This window comes from Leucoraja erinacea, chromosome 8 (assembly GCF_028641065.1).
Source record: "Leucoraja erinacea ecotype New England chromosome 8, Leri_hhj_1, whole genome shotgun sequence".
Lineage (NCBI taxonomy): Eukaryota > Metazoa > Chordata > Chondrichthyes > Rajiformes > Rajidae > Leucoraja > Leucoraja erinaceus.
In genome coordinates this window covers 24,165,764-24,192,339 of record NC_073384.1, presented here as the reverse complement: position 1 = coordinate 24,192,339, position 26,576 = coordinate 24,165,764, and the positions used below count along the sequence as shown (strand labels likewise).

General features: G+C 43.5%; 1 protein-coding gene across 2 annotated transcripts in view; it reads left to right on the top strand.

Moving 5' to 3' along the window:
• wdr27 (WD repeat domain 27) overlaps positions 1–26,576 on the top strand; it is a 398,117-nt gene that overhangs the window by 114,738 nt on the left and 256,803 nt on the right. For both annotated transcript variants that reach the window (XM_055639235.1, XM_055639236.1), the window contains one exon: positions 17,453–17,550. In XM_055639235.1, coding sequence (XP_055495210.1) covers positions 17,453–17,550 — 98 coding nt within the window. The remainder of the gene's footprint in view (positions 1–17,452; positions 17,551–26,576) is intronic.

The window sequence follows — 26,576 nt, the reverse complement described above, 5'->3', positions numbered from 1 at the left end:
CTTGACGCTGCCAAAGGTGCCTCAACAAAGTACTACGTAAGGGTCTGAATACTTATGTAAATGTGATATTCAGTTATTTATTTTTAATTACTTTATTAATTACACCTGTTTTCGCTTTTTTATTATGGGGTATTGTGTGTAGATCGATGATAAAAATAATTTAATCCATTTAGAATAAGGCTGTAACGTAACAAAATGGAAAAAGTGAAGGGGTCTGAATACTTTATGAATGCACTGTATGGCTGACAAGATGTCAATAATCCATGGGGTTAATAACTAATCATGGGAGAAAGGCTCAATAGAGTGAAACCGAGTCAATATGGTTCAATTAAAGGTAAATCGTGTTTTACAAATTTGCTAAAATTCTTAGAGGAAGTGACAGAAAGAGTTGTTGGAGGAGTACCTGTATTTATAGTTTATTTAAATTTCCAGAAACCATTTAACATGGTTCCAGCCAAGAGGCTGTTGCATAAATTAAGAGCCCAAGGTATTAGAGGAAGTATGTTAGCAGGAATTGGAAAATGGCTGTCGTATAGAAAACAAAAATCTGGAGTAAATTATCATTTTCAGGCTGGAGAGATGTAATATCTGGGGTACTGGAGAGTTTGTTTCTTGGCCCTCAGTTGTTTACCATTAATGACCTGGAGGAGGGAAATAAATTTATAGTTTCCAGGTTTGTACTGTGTTTTGGGGGTGTAGTGGGTGAATATTTCTCGATGATGTACCTATCAAGCTGGTTACTATGTCCTGTAAAGGTGTCAAATTCTTGAGTGTTGTTGAAGCTGTACTTATCAGGACAAGCAGAGAGTATTGTATTACACCCCAAAGCTTTGTAGATGATGGATTTGTAGCCACGTTTTATATATATCTATGGCTACTCCAGTTCCGTTTCTGGTCAATGGCGAATCTCCATCATAGTACCACTGAATCTCAGGGGGTTTAGCTGGATTTTATTTTGTTGGCTATCGTTATTGACTGGCTCCTGTATAACTTGCGATCTATCAGCCTAAAGGATATGTAAAATCAAACACTTTGGTAAGAAGAATCAAAATGCAGCATATTTAAATGGATAGAAGGTACACAAAAATGCTGGAGAAACTCAGCGGGTGCAGCAGCATCTATGGAGCGAAGGAAATAGGTAACGTTTCGGGCCGAAACCCTTCTTCAATGGATATAGACTGAATATGAGTGATTCGGATCTTTGCTTCTGGCGTGCACAGCCTAAAGTTGTCGTCGTCTTCGTCGCACGTCGGGTTGATTGCATTAGTCGAAACAGGATGGAGCATGTGAAGATTGCGATCTCCCACCCCAGGGATTCAGATGAAATCTAGGTGTTCAAGTGCATGAATCATTATTGTGAAGGGGCTGGAGTTTAAGATGGACAGGTTTTGTAACAATAAAATAATGTGTTAATCATTTACAACTAAGGTGCGTAAATATTTCTCCTCTCAGCAGGTAGAGGATCTCTGGAATTCTCTACCCCGAGGGTAGTGGGGGCTGGATCGGTGGATATATATATAAGGTAGAGATTGATAAATATTTGAAAATCAATGAATTGAGGGTGATTGGGAACTGGCATTGCTGAGGAATTGAGGCTAGCATGTTTCAGTCATGATCGTATTGAACAGTGGGACAGACTTGAGGAGCTGAATGGTGAGTGGTGAATCTCTGGAACTCTCTGCCACAGAGGGTCGTTGAGGCCAGTTCATTGGCTATATTTAAGAGGGAGTTAGATGTGGCCCTTGTGGCTAAGGGGATCAGGGGGTATGGAGAGAAGGCAGGTACGGGATACTGAGTTGGATGATCAGCCATGATCATATTGAATGGCGGTGCAGGCTCGAAGGGCCGAATGGCCTACTCCTGCACCTAATTTCTATGTTTCTATGAATGGCCTACTTCTGCTCCTATATTCTTCCATTTTTGTGTTTTTGTTCTGGCTTGACAGTAAACATCTGCTCTGTCGGTCACATTGTTAAAAAAATCTCGTTAGATTTGTCAAACAAAAATTCCTTTCACGTTGACTCTGCTTTGTTACATACCGTTTTTAAAATGCTATGTTACCCATATCCTTAATAATGAATTAATAATGTCAAGCTAACTGGTCTATAATTTCTATTTACTCCCTTATTTCTTGGACTTGCTACTTTCTCATCTGCTGGGACTGTTACAAAATGTAAGATATTTGGAAAATCATTTGTTAACTCTAAAGCCACTTCAGTTTGGCTATCAGATCTGGGGGCTTTGTAATCTTTTAGTTTGCATAATGCCTCATGGTGTTATTAATATCTATAGTTTCTACTTGGTTATAGTCTTCCAGTCACAAAAGCCATCAGCCCTTGTCCTTTGGTGCCTGCCAACCACTGAACAAATTTTGTTTTCAGTTTGCCTCCCTTGAATCCCATGGATTTTTACCACTTTTTGATCAACGTTATGTAGGACAGTCTAAAACCTTTCCAAAATCAAAACATACTTTGGAGTTTGGACGTTATTAAGCTTCTTCAAAAATTCAGTTTTTCGTCAGACCAAACCATCTCTTAACAAATCACTGCTGAATGGATACCGTAATTCAACATGAATTCCCATAATTTTCCCATCAATTAACTTAGATAACTGGCAGGTAATTATTGAGTTGCCCCTTCCTCACATTTTTAACAATAGTAAATTGTTAGGTTATAGGAAATGCAGCAGGCAATTTGCATCATGTGTATTTCACATAGAAACATAGAAATTAGGTGCAGGAGTAGGCCATTCGGCCCTTCGAGCCTGCACCGCCATTCAATATGATCATGGCTGATCATCCAACTCAGTATCCCGTACCTGCCTTCTCTCCATACCCTCTGATCCCCTTAGCCACAAGGGCCACATCTAACTCCCTCTTAAATATAGCCAATGAACTGGCCTCGACTACCCTCTGTGGCAGAGAGTTCCAGAGATTCACCACTCTCTGTGTGAAAGTTCTTCTCATCTCCGTTTTAAAGGATTTCCCCCTTATCCTTAAGCTGTGACCCCTTGTCCTGGACTTTCCCAACATCGGGAGCAATCTTCCTGCATCTAGCCTGTCCAACCCCTTAAGAATTTTGTAAGTTTCTATAAGATCACCTCTCAATCTCCTAAATTCTAGAGAGTATAAACCAAGTCTATCCAGTCTTTTTTCATAAGACAGTCCTGACATCCCAGGAATCAGTCTGGTGAACCTTCCCTGCACTTCCTCTGTACTATGGCAATAATGTCCTTCCTCAGATTTGGAGACCAAAACTGTACGCAATACTCCAGGTGTGGTCTCACCAAGACCCTGTACAACTGCAGTAGAACCTCCCTGCTCCTATACTCAAATCCTTTTGCTATGAAACATGTTCCTGCAGTAAGATTTGCAGTTGACAATTTGTGCTTAAGGTCTCACAAAGAACAATTAGGTTAATGGTCAGATCATCCTCCTTGTTTGAGGATGATATTGTGTGTAGAATTTTGTTTAGTATTCAATGATCTTTAAAATAATGATGTGAGATTTGTTTTGCCTGCCCGATAAGGCCTCAATTCAATGTCTCATTCAAAAGATCTCACACAGTACTGCACTCAAATTTCGGGGTGTTATTACCTTGGAAGGCTTGTTCTGGGTCCAGCACATAGATCTGATCACAAAGAAAGCGTTCCAGAACTTTATTAGAGGTTAGAAGAATAACCTTCTAACCTCTTATAAAGTAAAGGTTTACTTTATGCCAGCAACATGAATCCGACTTAATCAACATGTCTCCAAATATTCTAACACACTTCACTGTACTGTAGAAAGTATCCTGGCTGGTTGCATCATGGCCTGGTGTGGCAATTCCAACACAAGAGGAAGCAGGGATTGATGGACTCAGCCCCATCCATCATGAGCACAGTCCTCCCATCTATCGAAAGCATCTGTATGAGGCACTACCTCATGAAGGCAACATCTATCATGAAGGATCTCCACCATTTGGGCCATACCCTCTTCTCACTGCTGCCATCGGGCAGGAGGTACAGAACCCTGAAGTCCGACAACACCATGTTCTGGAACAACTACTATCCTACATCTTTCAGGTTCTTGAACCAACCTACATAATTCTAATCCTATTTCGATTACAGAACATTTCAGTCCACCTCTTGCACAGTCGTGGATTTGTCGTTTCTGAATGTGTTTTGCACTATTGTTTTGCTTTTTGCATAGTCTACTTTAGAAATTTTATCTGCATATTTGTATAAATAGTTTTTATGTGTTTGAGTCTGTGTGTCATGCTGCTGCAAGCAAGATTTTCATTGTACCTGTACTTTTCACTGTATTTGTGGATATGACAATAAATTCAAGTTGACTTGCCTCGACTCCCTTGGTACTGCACTGGAAACAGTTTTTATTGGCCTAAAGGCCACACCATACTTCAAATACAACATGTTATGATTATTGATTGGACAGTAACATATGTTGAAGATGCTTGTGGCTCAAGCTCCCAGAAGGCTGCGGCGGCCGAACACAAGACCCCGCAAACTGCAAACCCTGCTTGTTGGACCCGGCAGATCCTAGTGGCGCCAGTCACTGCACGTCCTCCGAAGACGGGAGGAGGAGGAGGCGACGGACGCGACAAGTGAGGAGCAAGGCCCATAGGAGAGAAGAGGGAACTGGGGTCTGGCTTACCATGACCTCAAGGGCAGCTGCGGGAGGTGCTCCCAGGGAACAAAGATGGACGGGCGAGGAGAGCGACGTCGGTTTACAGGTCGACACACGACCAAGGAAGGTGATGGCTGGAGGCCTGCAGGAATCTGGGGTTTACTTGGAATGGGCATTGCTCATAATACCTGGAGCGTGGACTAGACTTTGAAAATGGTGGCAAAACATGGCGCTTATTGCATGCAGCCTCAGTAGACTATTCTGTACACTTGGTCATTAGGGATTGGGGTATGGCAATACTCTACTGGGCTTTTACTAGAATTTTGCTGTGTGTCAGCACTTTGCACAATTGACAATAAAAGCACCATTGAACGATTGAAGTAAATTATTTAAATCACTGTTTGCTTATGGTTTGATTTCAGAAGGAAATTGGATGGACATGTGAGGGAAATAAACACAGCTCAACTGGGGTAGAATGAGGGAATAGGACTGACTGAATAAAGAGAGTTGGCAAAAAACTTATTAGATTGAATGGCCTCTTGCTGTGCTTTATTGACTCTGTGACTTTATGGTTGATTTAGATCATAGGTGAATTTGTTGCCATAATTGTCCCAAATTAGGTGGAACCAAAATTGTTGGAGTAACAGATTTAGTGTTCTGCTGTTATTCCTTATGCATTGAAGCTATTAACTATCCCATGAAATAACATTGATGTTTAGCATTACAAGGGTGCTCCATGGTTCATTTATTCTGGACGATTACAAATTCGAGCCAAAAGTATTATTGTCTCAGGATCCTTTGTAGGAAACAGAGTGTCACACGTTGAATTCAGGATGCAGCTCAGAGAAATATAGTAATACTTGCTGATTAATTCAATATGAAACGGTACTTCATTTTATTATTATCTAAGGGCTAGTGAGGAATTAAAAAGTTGAATGTTAGTTATACTTTGAAGGCATCAGTAAGTCAGTAGCAAGAAATACAAATTGTTATTACAGATGTGTTAAGATTTAATGCAGCAGCTACAAAATGGAACATTGATTCATCAAAGGAATATGGTGAGCTTGTAGTTATAAATTTTGCCCACTCTTATCCTTACAAGGAAAGAGATTTCACTACCACTCGGAGGAAGCATCTGCTGTAGCAGTGAGTAGTTGGAATAAGGTGGAAAAGAATGAGAAATATGTTTCCATTCTGCAGTTTGTCTGCACTCTGCTACCGTATAATGATGGAAAAATGTTGTATCCGAGGCTTACCAACCTGGTTTCAATCTTTTTTATTTCCTCTGAGAATAGTTTTTTGTTCTGCTGAAATACCTAAGGTAGATTCACTAAGTCTATTTGATCCCTCATAAGAGATAAGAAAAATTTGCTTGTGAATGTTGAAATACCATTATGCCTTTTCTGTAATATCTGTGAAATAACTGTTTACTGACCTGGTGTATTAGGAACATATTTAACTAGATGAAAAAACAAACCTTAAAAACCAAGGTATTCACTTCTTGTGGATTAAACTGTTTAAATAAAGGCGTGGACATTTTTGGCTTTAAATTTGGCCCATAAAATATCCATAGAAATATGCTGAGAAAGGACGCTCTGCAGGGTATCCCCACCATTTTATTGTTTGTGCCCTTAGTGCAGATCATGAGAAAGGGCATTCATTTTATGAGGGAGAAGAGGAGTCCCGACCTGAAATGTCTGACCCAAGAGAGGGTCCTGACCCAAAATATCACCTATCCATGTTCTCTGGGGTTGCTGCCTGACCAACTGAGTGCATTTCCTCCATATAGTAAAGTAGATGTTCATGGGAGGGGTAATACTAGGATTTGGACCCAGTGCTGTTGAAGGACATGTGATATATTTTCAAGTAAGGATGGTGTGTACTTGGAGGGGAAATAAGCTGGTGGTGTATCCTTGCACCTCCTGCCCTTGGGATGTACTGTTTGATAATGCTAGGCGAGTCACTACATTGTTACAATGCGCCAAAGGTCTATAGATTGTGGAATTTTTACTGGATTGGATAATAGATACATAGACAATAGGTGCAGGAGTAGGCCATTCTGCCCTTCCAGCCAGCACTGCCATTCAATGTGATCATAACTTTTTTCGTGTCCATCATTTATGTTTCAAATGTTTGGCCAGGCTCTTGCACAGTGGACAGCCTTTTTGTTTGCCACTGCTGGATCTTCCAGGCAGCATTGTTCACTAAGAAGTGGGCATCTTAGTAGGTGTGGCATGGATTGTACAGATGTTCCAAATTCACATTTTGTGTCTGCCGCATCTGCATAGCCGCATTTGTTCACATTGGTCTTGTATCGGCCCATGCCGGTACGAATCCTATTGAGGGACTTTCAGGTCTTCCAGCCACACCTGTGACCTGGTGGTAGCTGTTCCTTGGTTGGGATAGGCATCTTTACGTGTTTGTGGTTTTCACTGCGTTTCTTTTCCCACAAGGCTAATCTGGTTGCTTGAGGAGACTGACAGTGGCTGGACTGTGTGGAGGATGCTCTTCCTCGACTTCAGCCATTTTGAGACTGGGTGATGTGAGTGACAGGAAGGGCGGGTGTCCCCAACTTGCCAACTACGTTCAGTTCTACTGGCAACTGATCTGTGGATTCCTAGTGGAGCAATGCCTGCCAAGACATGCAAGCTATCCACATCCGTTGGTTTTAGGCTGCCAGTGATGCATTTGTCATTAAGGACTTTCTTCACATGAGATGACCTCTCCCAAACAAGACAAGCATACTCTGCACAAGAGTAGCACAGCGCAAGAGCAGTTGACCACACTGTGGATGCATTGGTACCCCACGCTGTTCCTCATCCTCACTTAGCCCTTCCAGAGTGACCCCAAGATAGACAGGGTAGTCACAGTGTCTCAAAGGGACACCATTCCATGTTAAGGACAGCTTCCTCCCAGCTTCGCGATTACGAAGGTGGAAAAGGCTAACTTGGGTCTTAGCAGGGTATGCCTTCGGTTGGTTGTCCTTGTAGTAGTTTGTCAAGTTGTCAAAGGATGATTAGAGGGTAGCTTCTACCTCATCTATGTAAGTGCTCTGGGCTGCTATTCCAAGGTCGTCAGTGTAAATGAAGCTTCTTGTCCATGTGAACACTGACTGATCATTAGTGTATACAATGAACAGCACCGGAGCAAGTACGCTGCCCTGAGCTAGGCCATTCTTTTGTTTCCTCCATATGCTGCGTTTATCATTTAGCTCAACATAGAAGTGTCTGTTTTCCAGTAGCTGTTGAAACAGTTTGGTCAAGTGGAAATCCTTTGTCATGTCATGGAGCTTGTTGAGGAGCAGCCGGTGGTTCACAGTGTCGTAGGCAGCTGTCAGATCAACAAAGACGATGCCAGTTGGTTCATTCAAGTTCAAGTTCACATTTATTGTCACATGCACTAATTGGTACAGTGAAATTTGAGTTACCATACAGCCATATGAACCAAAAGAACACAATACACAATAGAATTTAACGTAAATATCCACCACAGTGGAATCAACATTTCTCATTGTGATGGAAGGCAATAAAGTTCAGTCACTCTTCCTCCTTTTGTACACCCATGATCGGGGCCTAGAAACCTCCGCAGTCGCCACTACGGATGGCCCGATGTACAGGCCCTCTCGCCGGGATGATCGGAACTCCTACGTCGGGACGGATCGGGACACACTCAGCGGCTGGCAGTTCCCGAATCGGCCGATTCTTACTGGAGATCGCCGCTTTCAAAGTCCACAGGCTGAGCTCCAATCCTCGGCAAAAGATCCCAGACTCTGCGATGGTAATTCCACGCTGTGCCTGCTCCATTTGGAAAGGCCGCGCCAATCCAGTTGGTAGGCTGTGAGGGGGGGCGAAGATTTTTTTAAAATTTCAAAATAGACATTATTCAATTGATAAATATATACAATTCCTGAACCATTCAAACAAACAAAATTCATCCGACATTTTCGGAGACTATACAAATATTTTCCAGTACAATTTTTTACATTTGTCAAATTTCACCAAACAGTCCCCCACCCGTGCCACTCTGTGGCCCCTGTCCAAGTAATAAATATATAAATGCGAGGGGGGGGTCAAAGATGCGACATGGAGAAAAGACGTATCTCAGTCCAGTTAAGTGACTGAAAAAACAGTTTCCCCTTATTCCCCCCCCACCACCCCCCATATAATACATACTGAGGAACATTAAAACATACATTTAGACACACTAAAATTAACAAAAAAGGTGAAAGTACCGACGAGCTGCTGGCGAGGCAGCCACTCCAGTGGTGCCACCCGATGGAGATGGCTCTCAAAGCTGTCCTCAATGTGCTGAGTCAGATTGGGCAGTAATGCCAATGATGATTGGCCTGTGTTGAGAGTGTGGTATTGGCTCTAAGACTAGTTTTGTGCTTTGACATGTTATTCGATCACTTGTAAAGGCCAGATCTGGATTATAGCCTTTCTTCCATCGGCAGCTATTGAAGGAAGGAGGAAGTTTAGCATCATGAATTAGGTCAAGATCATGTGCTTCTGCCCAACCCTCTGCAAGCTGATCACCCACAATCAACACACTGTCCTGCCTTCATCCGATACCCCTTTATTCGGCTAGCCCTAAGAGCTGTATCTAACTCTCTCTTGAATGCAACCAGTTAATCGTCTCCACTGACTTCTGAGGCAGAGAATTTCACAAATCTCTGTGTAAAAAAGTTTTTCCTCATCTCGGTTCTAAATGGCCTATCCCTTATTCTTAAACTGTGGCCCCTGGTTCTGGACTCCCCCAACATTGGGAACATGTTTCCTGCATCTAGTGTGTCCAATCCCTTAATAATTGTATATGCTTCTATAAGATTCCTTCTCATCCTTCTAAATTCCAGTGAATACAAGCCCAGTCGCTCCATTCTTTCATCATATGACAGTCCCGCCATTAATCGACTCCAGCATCTTCCCCACCATTGATGTCAGGCTAACGTCTATAATTCCCTGCTTCCCGAGTCATCCTGCATCCTCATAGCATCCTCCTCACAGTTCACACTGGCACCCAGCTTTGTGTCATCATTTGTGTGATCACCAATGTGTCCACGATTTCTAGAACCACTTCCCAAGTACCCTGGGATGCAGACCATCAGGCCCTGGGGATTTATCAGCCTTCAGTCCCATCAGTCTACCCAACACCATTTCCTGCCTAATGTGAATTTCCTTCAGTTCCTCCGTCACCCTAGATCCTCTGATTCCCAGCACATCTGAGAGATTATTTGTGTCTTCCATTGTGTGGCCAAAGTATTTAAGAGAGTACAGGTGCACAACCTTTTATCCGAAAGCCTTGGGACCAGACACTTTTCGTAATTCAGAGTTTTTCGGTTTTCGGAATGGAAGATTTTTAGCGTAGATTTTAACGGCTGGCTCAGTGGTAGAGTGCTCGGCTCATATCCGCAAGGTCGCGAGTTTGCGCCTCGATCCCGGCAGTTACTCGATCACGAGTTTGAGTCTTCAATGTAGGTTTTTCTTGCAGAATAGGAGAGAATAGGGAGGGTTAGGCTGGGATCCTTCTCTGCGAGATGATCTTAGTGCGGGAGACAAGTGTAGGAGAGGTGTACTGAGTGTGTGGGCAGAACTTTGGTAGTGATTGCCCACCATTCTCAAAAGCCGCTGTGTCTCCCTGTCCCTCCAACTCCAGAGGAATCCGCTCCCCGATGCGCCGCTACGGCGACAAGTGGCAGTTCGCCCACAGCCCGAGCTGCGCCCCCTCATCCGCAACCCGGGTTCCTCTGGAGTTGGAGCGGGACTGGACTAAAGTTGTTGCTGGCTGTGAGTCTCTGGGATCTCCGTGCTTGCAGTGGGCCTGGGGGTCGGTGTCCCGATGAGGGGGCGCAGCTCGGGCTGTGGGCGAACTGCCACTTGTCGCTGTAGCGGCGCATCGGGGAGCGGCTTCTGGTGGTCCTGACGTCTCTCAGCTCCTGTCCAGGGGGATGGCCGGAGACGTCAGGACCAACAAGAACCCGCTCCCCGATGCGCCGCTACAGCGACAAGTGGCAATTCGCCCACAGCCCGAGCTGCGCCCCCTCATCCGCAACCCGGGTTCCTCTGGAGTTGGAGCGGGGCTGGGCTAGAGTTGTTGCTGGCTGTGAGTCTATGGGATCTCCGTGCTTGCAGTCGGTGTCCCGTTGGTCCTGACGTCTCCGGTCACCCCCCTGGACTGGAGCTGAGACTGGGAACTGTACCGCCCTTGCCCCCTCCCTCTGCAACTGCAAACAACCCCACAGTTCCCAGTCTCAGCTCCTGTACAGGGGGGTGGCCGGAGACGTCACAGCCCGAGCTGCGCCCCCTCATCCGCAACCTCAAGACCAAGACGTACTTTGCACACCATCAGCTTCTGTCCCTACCGGGAGCGTGTTCCTCTGGAATTGGAACGGGGCTGGGCTGCTGCTGGCTGTGGGTCTCTGGGTTCTCCGTGCTTGCAGTGGGCCTGGGGGCCAGTGTCCCGTTGGTCCTGATGTCTCCGGTGACTGGCACTAGCTCCGACGTGAAGACAGTGCAAAGCCCCCGCGCCGGTGCAATGGGCGGGGAGCTGGAGAGGGGAGGGAAGGGGTCACACACATGGCCGGGAAGCAGAGGGGTGTAGGTGGGGTGAAACTGAAGGGAGCGACAATCTGCTGCTCCCTGCCCGCTGAGTTAAAAAAGTTCCCACGCAAGACTCACGATACACTGTGTATCGTGAGTGTACCGTGGGAACTTTTTACCCTCAGCGGGTAGGCAGCAGCAGATTGTCAATTATTAACCCTCCCGCGCAATATACCCTCACCTTCTCTTTTATGAATGGGGATTTAGTTCCCCTTTCTTCGAGGACCGACCGGAGGTTCCGCTGTCACCTCTGCGGGCCGCCCTCGGTGAACGTTTTCAAGGACCTTTCTTCAAGGACTGAAAAAATGTCGCTATTCGGAGGTTTTCGTTATTTGGATCTTCGGATAAAAGGTTGTGCATCTGTATGAGCAAACAAAAGGGGAACTACCGACAGCCTAGTGTCAGTTGTAGCGAATTTGCCAGAATCTATACTAAAGGATGTAATAACAGAAATTCTTGAAAGGAATAGTCGGATTAAGCAGTCAAAATTGATTTATGTAGAGAAAATATTGTTTGAGTAATTCAAGGGTTAAGAGTATTGAATTGTCATATAAACTGGAACCAGAATAATTAAGTTCTTAGTTGCTGCTGTTTTATAGGCATATTGAATGCAACAGCATAACAATTAAATAAAACAATAAATGATCAGTTATGTTAAACCTGACCATAATAGTGAAAACCAAAGTATGTAGTGCGACCTTAGTAGTGCAATGTCTATAGTAGTTTGTTGCTGAGGCAGTGTTGTGATTTGGGTTGTGCAGTGTAGTTCAGGAGCCTGAAGGTTGATGGGAAGAAGATCTTTAGTTCAGTTTTGTTCAGAGATGTAGTCGACCAATGATCACCCCTACTCTAGTTCTATCCTGCACACTTGGGATAATTTACAGAAGCAAAATAACCTACAAACCTTCATATCCTTGGAACGTGGGAGGAAACTTGAGGACCCAGAAAAAATCCACATGGTCAAACACTACTCAACGTACAAATTCTATACTGACAACACCCATAGTCAGGATTGAATCTGAGTCTCTGGCACTGTAAGGCAGCAACTCTACCGTTACGCCACTGTACCATCCTGAACCTGAAGGCAATTGTTCTCAGGGTCCTGTACCTTCTTTCCGATCGTAGAGGCGAGATGAGAACATGACTGGTCTGGTGTGGGTCTTTAATGATATTAGCTGTCTCCATGGGGCAGAGCTTCCTGTGGTTCAATGGTGTGACCAATACCTGTAATGTACCGGGCAATGCACACCACTTTCTGTAGCCTCCTTCGTTCTTGGGCATTTGAAGTGCTGGACCAGGCCATGATGCACACAATCATTGTACTCTCTACCATGCACTTGTGGCAGTTTGATAGAGTATTGAACGACATGCCAAATCTAGAATTCTTTGAGGATGTGAAAAATAATATAGATAAAGCGGAACTAGTGGAAGTGGTTAATTTGATCTTCTGTAGGCTTTTCATAAATGTTTGATAAATGCCAGGAGCATCGATTATGAGGAACACATATAATTGGAAGTAATATACTGACATGCATTAAGAATTTTTTTTAATTTTATGCAGAAACTAAAGATTGGCATAATTAAATGTTTTCAGGTTGGCAGGCTGTGAAATGTGGGGTGCCACAGGGATCACTACTTGGACTCATAATCTCCATGAATGATCTGCATGAGAGGATGAAATGTTATATTTGCACATTTGTGACTTGGTTTTGTGAGAACAGATGAACATGTTAAGAGGCTTCGGGGGATACAAGTTAAATCACAGGTGGAATATTATATGAAAAATTATGTCATCCACTTTGGAGTACTTAATAGAAAAGCAGAGTATTTTTTCAAATGGTGAGAGATTGGTTGGTGTTTATATTGAATGAGACCTAGTTGCTTTACCAAACACAGTCGGACCTAATAAAACATTTATTCCTTTATTAGGTGCGACTGTGTATGGTTCAAAAGCCCCGCTCATTTTGTGACTTCCGCTTAGTGGACAGATCGCGTTGATTGCGTAATTTCCGGTGAGTGCAGAGGTCGCGCTGATTGCGTAATTTCCGGTAAGTGCAGAGGCCACGCTGATTGCGGAAGTGCTGCTGAATCGGAAGCCCCAAAGTGGAGAGGCCGTGTGAGTATTCAAGAAAGGTTACTATCATATTGTCTGTGAGTGTGTGTGTGAGTGATTGTGTGTGTGCGTGTGTGTGAGTGGTCTCATTGATTGAGCTGCCAGCCCAAGAATCTATTCGGCCCACAATGTCCATACTAGCCCTCTGGAAACCAGTTCCTTCGGCCCACAACATTATGCTAGCGCTCCAGAAAATTATAGAAACCATACCTGAAACTCGTCAAGATCAAAACCTGCACATATTTTTGATATATGAGAAAAACCTATAATTTTCAGAGCAGTAATTGTCCAATCAATGCACGTTTGACATTGAGTCAGAGGCCAGATGACCAATCGTGCACTTTGTTTCATGGTAGCTAGGCAGTGAGCACACTGGGATCATGGTTGCCTCCTAATTACATCAAAACAATAGCAAGGTTTGGAAGGAATGAAGGTAATGTTAACCTTGCTGATAATTTTGTTTTACAATTGATTTATCTTTGTAAAGTTATGATGTGAACTGTTAAATAAAAATGATAAATAAAAATGTAGAACTAGGATTAGGGTCAGTCAGTCGGGCTGTCAGTAGACCGGTGGATGCTGCGAAGGGTTGGTCGGGCTGTCGGTAGATCGGTGGATGCTGCGAAGGGTTGGTTGGGCTGTTGGCCTGCCGGTGAGTGCAGCGAGGGGTCGGTCGGGCTGTCGGTAGGCCGGTAGATGCTGCGAAGGGTCGGTTGAGCTGTCGGCAGACCGGTGGATGCTGTGAATGGTTGGTCGGGCTGTCAGCCCGCCGGTGGATGCTGCAAAGGCTCAGTCGGACTGTCGGCCAGCCAGTGTTGCAGCGAGTGAGCATGTGGATTGACGGAACCGGTGCTATGGGGGTGCCGAAGGCGGCCCTGGCGGCATGCAGGGCAGTGCTGCCCCTCACCATCATCACCATGGTGATCTAGAAGGGCATGCTGGCCGAGGTGGACTCGCTGAGCGGCCACACGTACGGAGCCTGCAGCCAGTCCCAAAGCGGCTCCAGCTCCAGCCATGGGCAGCTCTGGAAGGGGGGCGAGTTAGGGTTAGGGTTAGGCATTTTCCTCTCAGTGGAAGATGCCTTAACCTTCCCCCAGCCTGGCACTGTCCCAGTCCCACTATGGCCGTGATCCCCACTCTGCACACTGGCAGTCAGTAGGGTTCAGTAAACGGGGAAACGCACAGGACCTGCCCTCACCCATTAATTAGGTGGGTTCAGTACACAATTAAAAAATATATATTGCACACTAAATGGAGCTACCTTTATCAATCTAATTTTCTAATTAGCTTAATAAATTAGTGTGAAACTTTTGACACTGACGAGTTATGAATTCCTTCTCAATTATATTTAATCTAAATCTGTGCCAAATTTCAAGTAGATACCAGACATGGGTCACGAAAGTTAAATTCTAGACACATTTTCGATGCTCGGCCCACAACGTAATAGTGAAAGAAGGATGTACAGGTATTTGCTAAAAAAGGGAGTGCAGTGAAAATTTACTAGTCTGGTAACCAGGGATGGCAAGATATGATATTAGAAATCTGAATTATGAATAGCCTTTAACCTGAAATGTTATCTTTGTTTCTCTTTCCAAAAATGCTGCATAACTGGCTAAGAGTTTCCAGTATTTTTTCTTTTTATTTGAGTAGACTCAAATTTGAGGACTGCATTATTTAAAGTTTCTACAAATGAGAGGGGATTTCACTAAAACTTCAAAAATTTTTGAAGGGCTCAATAAGCTGCATTCAGGAAGCCGGTTTCCCCTGACAGAGGAATCTAGGGCAGCAGACATGAATCGAGAATAAGAACATTTTGTTTTAGATTGTGGCAAAGTGAGATTTCTCCAGACAGAGGGGTGACTCTTTGGAATTCTCTATCCAGGAACTTTCCGTATTGTCTTTTTGCTGACTGGATAGCATGCAACAAAAGCTTTTCATTGTACTCTGTTACACGTGACAATAAACTAAACTGTAAGAGTAGTCATTGCGGTTATTCAACAGAGAGTCTTAAGAATTTCCTGGAGATTAAGGAAATGTAGGGATTTGTATATAGTACAGGACAATGACACTGAGCTGGCAGATCCACACAGATCTTGATGAACAGTGGGCCAGGCTTTAAGACTGGATGCCTTCTCCTGCTGGTTTTTCTTATGTTCGAAAGTTTCTTCTTGGTGAATAAGTTTATTCTTCACCTTGGTTCAAAAATCTGGCAGCCATGTGCTTCAGGACTTGATCAGATGATCAGTGGCAAGGGTGCAGCATTGTAATGATATTTGTAGAGCAGGTTCCTGGAGCTGATTAATGCAGTAGGTCAAATAAATCAATGGCCATCTTCAAGTTTTAGTAACAGCGGGGGGGAGCTTGATATGTTTGTACAGGTGGAATGAATCAGTTTTGCAAATTGAACTGATGTGAGTAGGAATGAGATTGAGCTCAGTTTGCCTAATTAAAATCACTCAGAAATATTGTTATATTCAACTGCTACTTCTCTGGTGCTGTGACACTTTTCAGAATTCCTGGCATAGCGTTTCCCAATATAAAAAATTCTCAATCTTGATTTCAAAAGTTTCTAGGGTTTTGCTACCAAAATAAAGTGCTTTGAAAGACTGTAAATAGCCCATATCTGTGCCAGTGTTCTGGACAATTTAGGGACCCCTTGCATTTGCACGCAGATAAAATGGGTCTATGGATGTCAACTCTCTTGCACTATATTCAGCTCTAAATTACTTTGACAAGGATCACCTATGTCAGGATGCTCATCATTGACTAAAGCTCAGCCTTTAACATCATAATATTGAATAAGCTCATTCCTAAACTTCTGTCTCTTTGCTGTGAGGCCTACATTTGCAACTGGCTTCTGGACTTGCTGATCGGCAGACCACAGTTGGTTAGAATTGGTCATAATATTTCCTTCACCCTGACTCTCAGCAATGGTGTTCCTCAGGGTTGTGGGCTCACAGGAAAGTAGACTATTATCTGAATGGTGGCCGATTAGGAAAAGGGGAGATGCAACGAGACCCGGGTGTCATGGTACACCAGTCATTGAAAGTAGGCATGCAGGTGCAGCAGGCAGTGAAGAAAGCGAATGGTATGTTAGCATTCATAGCAAAAGGATTTGAGTATAGGAGCAGGGAGGTTCTACTACAGTTGTACAGGGTCTTGGTGAGACCACACCTGGAGTGTTGCATACAGTTTTGGTCTCCAAATCTGAGGAAAGACATTCTTGCCATAGAGGGAGTACAGAGAAGGTTCACCAGACTGATTCCTGGGATGTCAGGACTATCATATGAAGAAAGACTGGATAGACTCGGCTTGTACTCGTTAGAATTTAGAAGATTGAGGGAATCTTATAGAAACTTACAAAATTCTTAAGGGGTTGGACAGGCTAGATGCAGGGAGATTGTTCCCGATGTTGGGGAATTCCAGGACAAGGGGTCACAGTTTAAGGATAAAGGGGAAATCTTTATGGGCCGAGATGAGAAAAACATTTTTCACACAGAGAGTGGTGAATCTCTGGAACTGTCTGCCACAGAAGGTAGTGAGGCCAGTTCATTGGCTATATTTAAGAGGGAGTTTGATGTGGCCCTTGTGGCTAAAGGTATCAGGGGGTATGGAGAGAAGGCAGGTAAAGGATACTGAGTTGGATGATCAGCCATGATCATATTGAATGGCAGTGCAGGCTCGAAGGGCCGAATGGCCTACTCCTGCACCTATTTTCTATTTTTCTATGTTATTCCATTATTGTACTTTTTTTGGTATTACTTAGGATTGTACTAAAATCTTGCACCGTTCTGCTGGTTTGAGCTTGTCATTGTACTTATCATTACTGTATGTATACTGTTTACCCTGTGAGCTTCATGTGAACAAGGAATTCATGCAAATCTGAACATTATGAAACAATCTCAGAAATTTCCCCTGTAACACCTTCCTAATTATTATTGTTGAACATTAAATTGAGTTAAGAGCATAATGCTTGATTAATGTTAATGAAAGCAATCTTATTTCCCTTCAAATCTCAAGAACTTTTTCCCAAGCTATTTGGACACTTGTTTTTAAATTTAGTTTTCAGTTATCATCATTGTAAATCGCTTATTGTTAACATCCTTCCTCTTGTTTCAGGGCTCAGTGTTTAGTAGTCAGCCTTCAGATTTCTATAATCTCTTTCTGACTACCGCTGTAACTGATGGGATCAAACTATGGGACCTGCGGACACTAAGGTAAGAAAAGCTACCAGTTAATGTTAGTGCAATGATTTCATCATCTTACTGCATCTGTTTTCCGTGTACTCTAAAAATATGCTTGTTTGTGAAAATATTAATTATTAATGTTTACAATAATTTTATTTTGCTGTATTATGGATTTTTGTTGATTAACAATATCACCAATGACTATACTGCCAATTGTTGCAAAGTATACTGGATCAGATTATAAAACCAGTATATAAGAACATAAGAAATTAAGCTGGACAGAATGCAGAGATTTATGATGATGTTCTCAGGACTGAGTTATGGCGAGGTGTTCGGCAGGCAAAGACTTTATTCCTTGCAATGCAGGAGACTGAGTGGCGACCTTATAGAGGTCTATAAAATCACAAGGGGAATAATTAGGGTGAATGCATATTGTCCTTTTTCCAGTATAGGGGACTCAAAAACTGGAGGGCATGTTTGAGATGAAAGGGGAAAGATTTAATAGGAACCTGAGAGCCAACTTCTTTACGAAGAGGGTGATGATTATATGGAATTAACCACCAGATAGTCATTGAAGCAGGTCCAATAACACAATTTAAAAGACATTTGGACAGGTACATTAATAGGAAAGGTTTAGAGAGATATGGATCAAATGTGGTCAAATGGTACTAGCTTAGATGAGGTCTTTTGGTCAGCACGCAAAAGTTGGACTATATGTAATTTTCATAGGGAGGTTGTCATCGTGCCAAATTCTTGGTATGTTGATTTAATTCTGTTACTACCAAAAATTTGCTTTTGTTTTTTAAATGATAGCTTATGATAAATTCTGATTTCTTTCATCTATTAGGCTGCAGATGCAAAGTTTCAAAATAATTTTCCTGTTTTTAATATTGTTATTGTATCTGCCTCAGCCACATTTTTGACAGCTCATCCCATATACATACTAATCCTCTTAGTGAAGAAATTGTCTGTCAGACATCTTTTAAGTTATCCTCTCTCATTTTAAACTTATGCCCTCTTGTTTTTGATTCCCCTTCCTTGGGAAAACACCATGATTAACGTTAACTATGTCCATCACGTTTTTATACACCTTGATCAGGTTATCCCTCAGTTGCCTATGCCCCTAAGGAATAAAATCCTAGCCTGCCCAATCCCTGCACTATAACTCATGCCCTCGAGTCCTGGCAACATGCTTATATAACTTATTTGGACTCTATCCAGCTAAATGATGTCTTTCCAAAAACAGGTATCTAAAACTGTACACTATACGCCAAGTACAGCTTCAACACCATCTTGTAGAATTGCAAAATAACTCCTTTACTCATATCCCTAATTGATGAAGGCCAGCATGCCAAATGCCTTCTTCATCACCCTGACTACCTATGACACCACTTTCTGGAAACTATGTTCTTGAACTCGTACCAGTCCATACTTTTCACTGAAGGTACAACCTTGGTGTGACTTTCCAAAATGGAACCACTCTTGCTTATCTGAATCGAATGCCATCCTCAGCCCACTTATCTAAATGATCAAGTACCCCTTGTAATTTTTGATAACTCCTCACTGTCAATGATACCCCTTATTTTAATGATATTTGGTAACTTACCATCCCATGTCTTGTACATTATCACACAAGGTGTTTTAAAAAAATGATGAACAGCAATGGGCCGAGCACCATTTTAAAATCTGAAAAATAACCTTCCATCCTCACCCTCTGCTTCGTAACATCAATCTAATTATATATCCAATTAGCTAGCTTTCTCTGGACAAGGCACTCTAACCTTCCAGAGCAACCTACCATGAGAAACCTTGTCAAGGGCCATGCTGAAGTCCATAAAACCAACTGGAAGAACTCAGCGGGTCAGGCAATATCTGTGGAGGGAAATGGACAGACAATATTTCAGACTGAAGAAGGGTCCTGACCCGAAAATCTGCTTTTCCATTTCCCTTCACAGAGGCTGCCTAACCTGCTGAATTTCTCTAACAGTTTGTTTTTTTGCTCACGTTTACAGCATCTGTGATCTCTTGTATCTCCATATAGACAATTTCCAAAGTTCTGCTCTCATTAATCCTCTTGGTCACCTCTTTAAAAAATACAAAAAAACTCCCAACAGATTCATGAGACATGATTCCGTGCTAACTATCCCTAATCAATCAATCAATCAATCAATCAACCTTTATTGTCATCTTGCAAGCAACAGTTGTACAGTGCAAAATGAAAAGACGTTTCCCAGTGAATAGCGGAGCATCGCACATGAAATTTAAAAACACTTCACACATAATAACACTAAAAAAACAATCCAGTCCCTGATGGAACAGTATAAATAGTTAAAAGCAGGTAAAAAAAACACAATGTTAAAATACAGTAAACCAATCATAAAAAATGTCCGGGGCCACTAATTTGAGTGGCCAGTGCCAGTTATTAAAGTGTCCGTGCCAGCCGCAGAGTCAAGTCAAGTGACTGTGAGTGCAGAGTGACTGTTTAGCAGCCTCACAGCCTGTGGTAGGAAGCTGTTTAGCAGCCTCGTAGTCCGGGCTTTGATGCTTCGATATCTCTTGCCTGATGGCAGGAGATCCAGGTGTGTGTGGAGGGGGTGCAGTTTGTCCTTGGCAATTCTCTGTGCTTTCTTCAGACAGCGGCTCTGGAACAGTTCTTGTACCGAGGGTAGGGAGACGCCAATGATCCTCTCTGCTCCCCTCACTACCCTCTGCAGAGCCTTCCTGCCCGAGCAGTTGCAGGTGCAGTACCACGTATTTATGCAGTACGTGAGTACAGACTCCACCGTGACCCTGTAGAAAGTCCTGAGGATGTTGGTGGGGAGTGAGGCCTGTTTTAGTTTCCTCAGGAAGTGCAGTCGCTGATGGGCCCCTTTGACGGTCCCAGTGGTGTTCCTGGACCAGGTGAGGCTGTCCGTTATTTGCACACCGAGGAACTTTATGCTCTCCACTCTCTCCACTGCAGTGCCACTAATGTTGAGCGGTGTATGCTTTGGCTGCGCCCTCCTGAAGTCGACAACCATCTCCTTAGTTTTGTCGACATTCAATTCTAGGTTATTTTTGCCGCACCAGTCCACCAGTTGTTCTACTTCCTCCCTGTACATTGTTTCGTCATCTCCACTGATGAGTCCCACCACTGTAGTGTCGTCCGCGAATTTTATGATTTTATTGTCCCTGAATCTGGCAGCGCAGTCATGTGTGAGCAGTGTGAACAACAGCGGGCTGAGCACACAGCCTTGAGGGGAGCCGGTGCTCAGCGTGATCGAGCCTGAAGTGTTCTTGCCAACACGGACTGACTGCGGTCTCTCTGTCAGAAAGTCCAAGATCCAGTGACACAGGGTGGTGTTGAGGCCCAGCAGGGTTAGTTTCTCCACAAGTCTCTGTGGGATGATGGTGTTAAACGCTGAGCTGAAGTCAATGTACAGGATTCTGGCGTATGTGTTCTTGTTTTCCAGATGCGCAATTACTGTGTGCAGTGTGGTAGAGATGGCATCCTCTGTAGAGCGGTTGGGGCGATAGGCAAACTGGAGGGGGTCTAACGATGAGGGGAGGCTGGCAGTAATGTGGGGTTTCACCAGGCGTTCAAAACACTTCATTATTATTGGGGTCAGGGCGACAGGGCGGTAGTCATTTAGGCAGGCAACCACTGGTTTCTTCGCTATGGGGATTATCGTGGAAGTTTTGAGGCATGTGGGGACAATGGCTTGACTAAGGGAGATGTTAAAGATGTCTGTTAGCACATCTGGTAACTCCTCAGCACATTCCTTGAGCACACGTCCTGGGATGTTGTCGGGTCCGACTGCTTTCCACGGATTGACCTTAGACAGGATTCTCCGTGTGTCCATTGTGTCTATGGTCAGGACTGGCTGGTCGGTTTGTAGGCAGGGGCTGGCTCTCCTCTTGGGTGTGGTGTTTGCTGCATCAAAACGTGCAAAGAAGTTGTTCAGTTTATCTGGGAGAGAAGTGTCCGTGTCGGTTACCTGCTGCCTTGCCTTGTACCCCGTCAGTGTACTTAATGATGTTCCAAACAGTTGATTTTGGTAAGCCTAAGGCTTGGCTGATGTCTCTAACAGTTTTATAGTAATCAGTCCTTGTCTATCCAAGTGCTGCTGGATCCTGTCTCTCAGAATTCCCACCAGTAACTTACCCATCCCCAATGTCAGATTTACTTGTCTGTAGTTCCCTGGCCTGTCCTTGCTGCCCTTCTTAAATAATGATACAACATTAGCCATGATCCAGTCTTCTGGAACTTCTCCAGTGGCTAAAGATGATGAAAAGATCTCAGCAAAGGCCTTTGAAATTTCTTCCCCAGCTTCCCCAAAGGTTTGAGGATGCACATGGTCAGGTGGTGGGGATTTATCCATCTTACTGTGCTTGAAGACCGCCAATATCTCCTCTTTGGTAATTTGTAAATGGTCCAAGACATCACAACTCATTTTCCTCAATTCCTTAGTTTCCCTGATCTTCTCCACCGTAAACTGAGAAACAAGAATAAAACTGTTAGAGACATCAGCCAAGCCTTAGGCTTACCAAAATCAACTGTTTGGAACATCATTAAGAAGAAAAGGAGCACTGGTGAGCTTACTAATCGCAAAAGGACTGGCAGGCCAAGGAAGACCTCCACAGCTCATGACAGAAGAATTATCTCTATAATAATGAAAAATCCTCAAACACCTGTCCGACAGATCAGAAACACTGTTCAGGAGCCATTGAGTATAGAAGTTGGGATGTAATGTTAAAATTGTACAAGGCATTGGTGAGGCCAATTCTGGAGTAAGGTGTACAATTTTGGTCGCCTAATTATAGGAAGGATGTCAACAAAATAGAGAGAGTACAGAGGAGATTTACTAGAATGTTGCCTGGGTTTCAGCAACTAAGTTACAGAGAAAGGTTGAACAAGTTAGGGCTTTATTCTTTGGAGCGCAGAAGGTTAAGAGGGGACTTGATAGAGGTCTTTAAAATGATGAGAGGGATAGACAGAGTTGACGTGGATAAGCTTTTCCCACTCAGAGTAGGGAAGATTCAAACAAGGGGACATGACTTGAGAATTAAGGGACAGAAGTTTAGGGGTAACATGAGGGGGAACTTCTTTACTCAGAGAGTGGTGGCTGTGTGGAGTGAGCTTCCAGTGAAGGTGGTGGAGGCAGGTTCGTTTTTATCATTTAAAAATAAATTGGATAGTTATATGGACAGGAAAGGAATGGAGGGTTATGGTCTGAGCGCAGGTATATGGGACTAGGGGAGAATACGTGTTCGGCACGGACTAGAAGGGTCGAAATGGCCTGTTTCCGTGCTGTAATTGTTATATGGTTATTTAGTTATAAAGAGCTTGAATATCAGTAGATCTAGCGGGTAATTTCATTTATTTTAATAATTTCTATGGATGGCAATTTTAGATTATAACATTTGTTTAAAAATAAATTGAGTAGTATTTGGGCAATTTGTATATGGTGGGGAAATAAAGACTGAGCAAATTGCCTTTGTTGTCATGCTGCCCATCTCATTTACTTGTTGGCTATATTATATCTGTCAACATCATTTTGATGTGCATTTTCATTGGCAACTGATTCATGCACATAGGTTTGAAGTTTGAACACACTGACATTGATATTTCCAACAGCAGTATGTGGTGCTCTCACCATTTCCCTACAAGTATTTCTGTTGATTCTGTTAGCAGATGTGAAGTCCTCCACAAAAACTCAATTTGGTTGAATGTTACATTAGAAGAGTTGCTTCGTCAGCACATTTGACCATTTAAAACAATGTGTTCTTGGGATGGATACATTTCTGGCTAGGCCACTGTTATTTACCCAAGCCGAATTGTCCCTCAAAATGAATATTTCAGAAATCATTTAAGAGCCAAACACATTATTGTGGTTTTGGAAAAGTGATCTAACCTAAGTAAGAACTAGATCTTCCCTGAATTAGATTAGTAAACCAAATGGGTTTACAGCCACCCAGTGGCTTTGTGATTACCATTCCTAACAACTAGTTTTTAATTACAAACTTATTTAACTTATTGAATTTAAATTCTCAGCTGCCAGTGTGATATCAGGTCTTTATCAATCAGTAAATGCAATGTTAATACATTATTCTTAACATGTTCCTTTAAGCATTCTGTTTAGAATTCCAGTAACCTTTTAAGATAAGGTGTGAATTTTATACTTTTGTTTTCTATGGAGTATCTATTTTTAGATATGAAAGAGTAGAGTAAACAAATAGTGAACCCATTGATGAACCAGGCATGATGTGTTAAAGATAATAAACAAAATAATCTTTATTTTAAATGAATTGGTAATGCTACAGGGATCTACTTCCAACCTTACATATACATTTATCTTCAGAACAGCAGGCAAAATTACTGCAGCTGCCGTCTCTGCTGGAGAAAATGTTTGGCAAGTAGATGAAGAAGGTTCTGAAGTTTTACAAACTGACGGGGTGAAAATTAGTATTAGTATTAGCTAGAAAAGCATGGGGATGTTATAGTTTGTTCGTGGATAGGTTTTAGTCTGAGTTGCAAAGAATCATTCAACATAATTAATTAAGATGTGATGAGTGGAAATAACAAATGTATAAGTCTGAATAGGTGAACAGTTGAGAGAATGGAGTTGGACCGAGGTTCTCAGGCACTGGGGACATAGTCACTAACAATGGAATAAAAGGTTCTGCCAATGGGAAGAGTACAGCATAGGGATTATATATTTTTCAGATTTAATGGAGAAGCATAGATATTGCGATTGGTTTATCATTTTCACATGCATCAAGATAAAGTAAAAACGTTGTCTTGCATATTATCTAGTCAAATTACACCATATATACTGTAAGTACAGTCAAGTCATACACAAGTATAGCAGGTTGTGCAAAGAAAAAAATGACCAGAATAAAGTGTTACCGCTACTAAGAAAGTACGGGCTAAAACGAGGTAGGTTAGAAGCTTGTTAAAATGCCCTTAGCTTACAAGAGGTCCATTCAGAAGTCTAATAACTATGGAGAAGAAGCTGTTCCTGAATATGGGTAGTAGGTACTTTCAAGATTTTGTATCGTCTTTCTGACAGGAGAGAGTAAAGGTGGAAATGATTGGAGTATGAGCGGTCCTTGGTTATGTTAGTTACTTTCTCAAGGCACTGTGGATGGAATTGATAAGGAGGGGAACCGGTTTGTGTAATGGACTAAGCTGCATTCACGCTCTCTGCAATTTCTTGTGGTCATGGGCAGAGTATTTGCTAAATCAAGTCATGATAATTCATGTTAGGATGCGTTCTATGTGGATCTGCAGAAATTGGTAAGAGGGATTGGAGTCCGGCCAAATTTCCTTAGTCTTCTGAGGAAGTGGAGCCTTTGGTGTGCTTTCTTTGGCATTGGATCAATGCGGTTGGACAAGGCCAAATGGTTCTTTTTTTTTTAAGACACCCACCTCTGCGTTTATCATATCCTTTGTCTCCTCCGCTGCTTTTAACGTGTTCAACATTGTGCCCCGGATGATCTCCAGTATTATATAGTTAATCAGTAAAATAAATAAATTACCTTTAATCTCACGCATTGACCATATGCTCTGAACCAATTCCATCTCATTCCACTGCCGTTTTTCTGGTCGCCGCTGGATTTTGAAATGTTCAAAACTTTTCTGTGGGCTTGTTGTAGCTTGTCTTCTCCTGTCGTAGGTGCTGTCATAGGTTGTCGCCAGGTGACGCAGGTTGTCACCAGGTGACGTTGGTTGTCTTCGGTGAATTCCATTGGCAACTACCTACGTCAACCTTCGTCAACCGGCGACAGGTACCGGCGACTGAATAGTTTTCAGTTGTCTTCAGTTGTTGCCGACAGGATCGTTGCTTGTCGTAGCTTGTCGCGGGCGAAAATAGGTTGACTTTGGTTGTCGTAGATTGTCGCCTGTGCGGTCGTAGGTTGTTGTAGGTGTGGTCGTAGGTGGACGTCCTAATGGGCCGCCGGTTGTCGGTAGCTTGCCGTAGCTTGACGTCGACTAGGTGGTAGGTTGTCACAGCTTGTCGTAGACATTGTGGGGGGGGGGGGGGGGGGGGGGGGGGGGGGGGGGGGGGGGGGGGGGGGGGGGGGGGGGGGTCCAGTCGCTGCTTTTTCGGCAACCTACTACGACAATCGCCTAAGTGGGTTCAGCAACGACTATTGGAAGGATATCATGTATCTATTTGATATTCATGCATTCTCCAAGTCTTTTTTAAACAAAAATGCAATTTTGTAGCTGCTTTCTTAATTGCCCAATTGTCCAATTTTAGCCAGAGTATCTTCAACAACTGTTAAGGGCCTGTCCTACTTGGCTGTCATTTGCGCACCATTTACGCGACCTGCTAGCTTGTGGGTAGCGCAGGACGGGCGCATGGAGTGGTGTGGAGGAGTGTGGACTTTGTCCTGAACGAAATCTTCGTGCGCCACTGGCCTGTCGCGTAACTGACGACCAAAGTGGGACAGGCCCAAGACCCTGGCGCGGCGCAACGTCTCACCTCCAACAGCAGCTGAAGCAGGCAAATGATCACCGAACTCGGCCTGGGGCTCACGGCCATTGCGGAACCGGATCCGCCCCCACTCCTACTCCCAGAGCGGGGCCAAGACGATTGGAGATAGACACAAAATGCACGAGTAACACAGCGGGACCGGCAGCATTTCTGGAGAGAAGCAAAGGGTGACGTTTCGGGTCGAGACCCTTCTTCAGACTGAAGAAGAGTCTCGACCCGAAACATCATCCATTCATTCTCTTCAGAGATGCTGCCGGTCCCGCTGAGTTACTCTTGCATTTTGAGTCCATCTTCAAATGATGTCACGCGCTCCAGACGGCTGTGCGGCCGCATGATGACATGCATGATCGTCACGCATCAGTCACTACCGGCCTGTCGCGTAAATGACGGCCCAAGTGGGACAGGCCCTTAACTTTTTTTACTCCCTCATCTTCACCTCTCGAGTCCCCCAGAATTCATGCCTGAAATGAGCACTTTTCCTCATCTATGGATTAATCGGCAAGAGTTCAGACACATTGAACAAGTGAATAACAATTTGAAGTATCTTATCTTGAATTCATTGTATTGGGACAG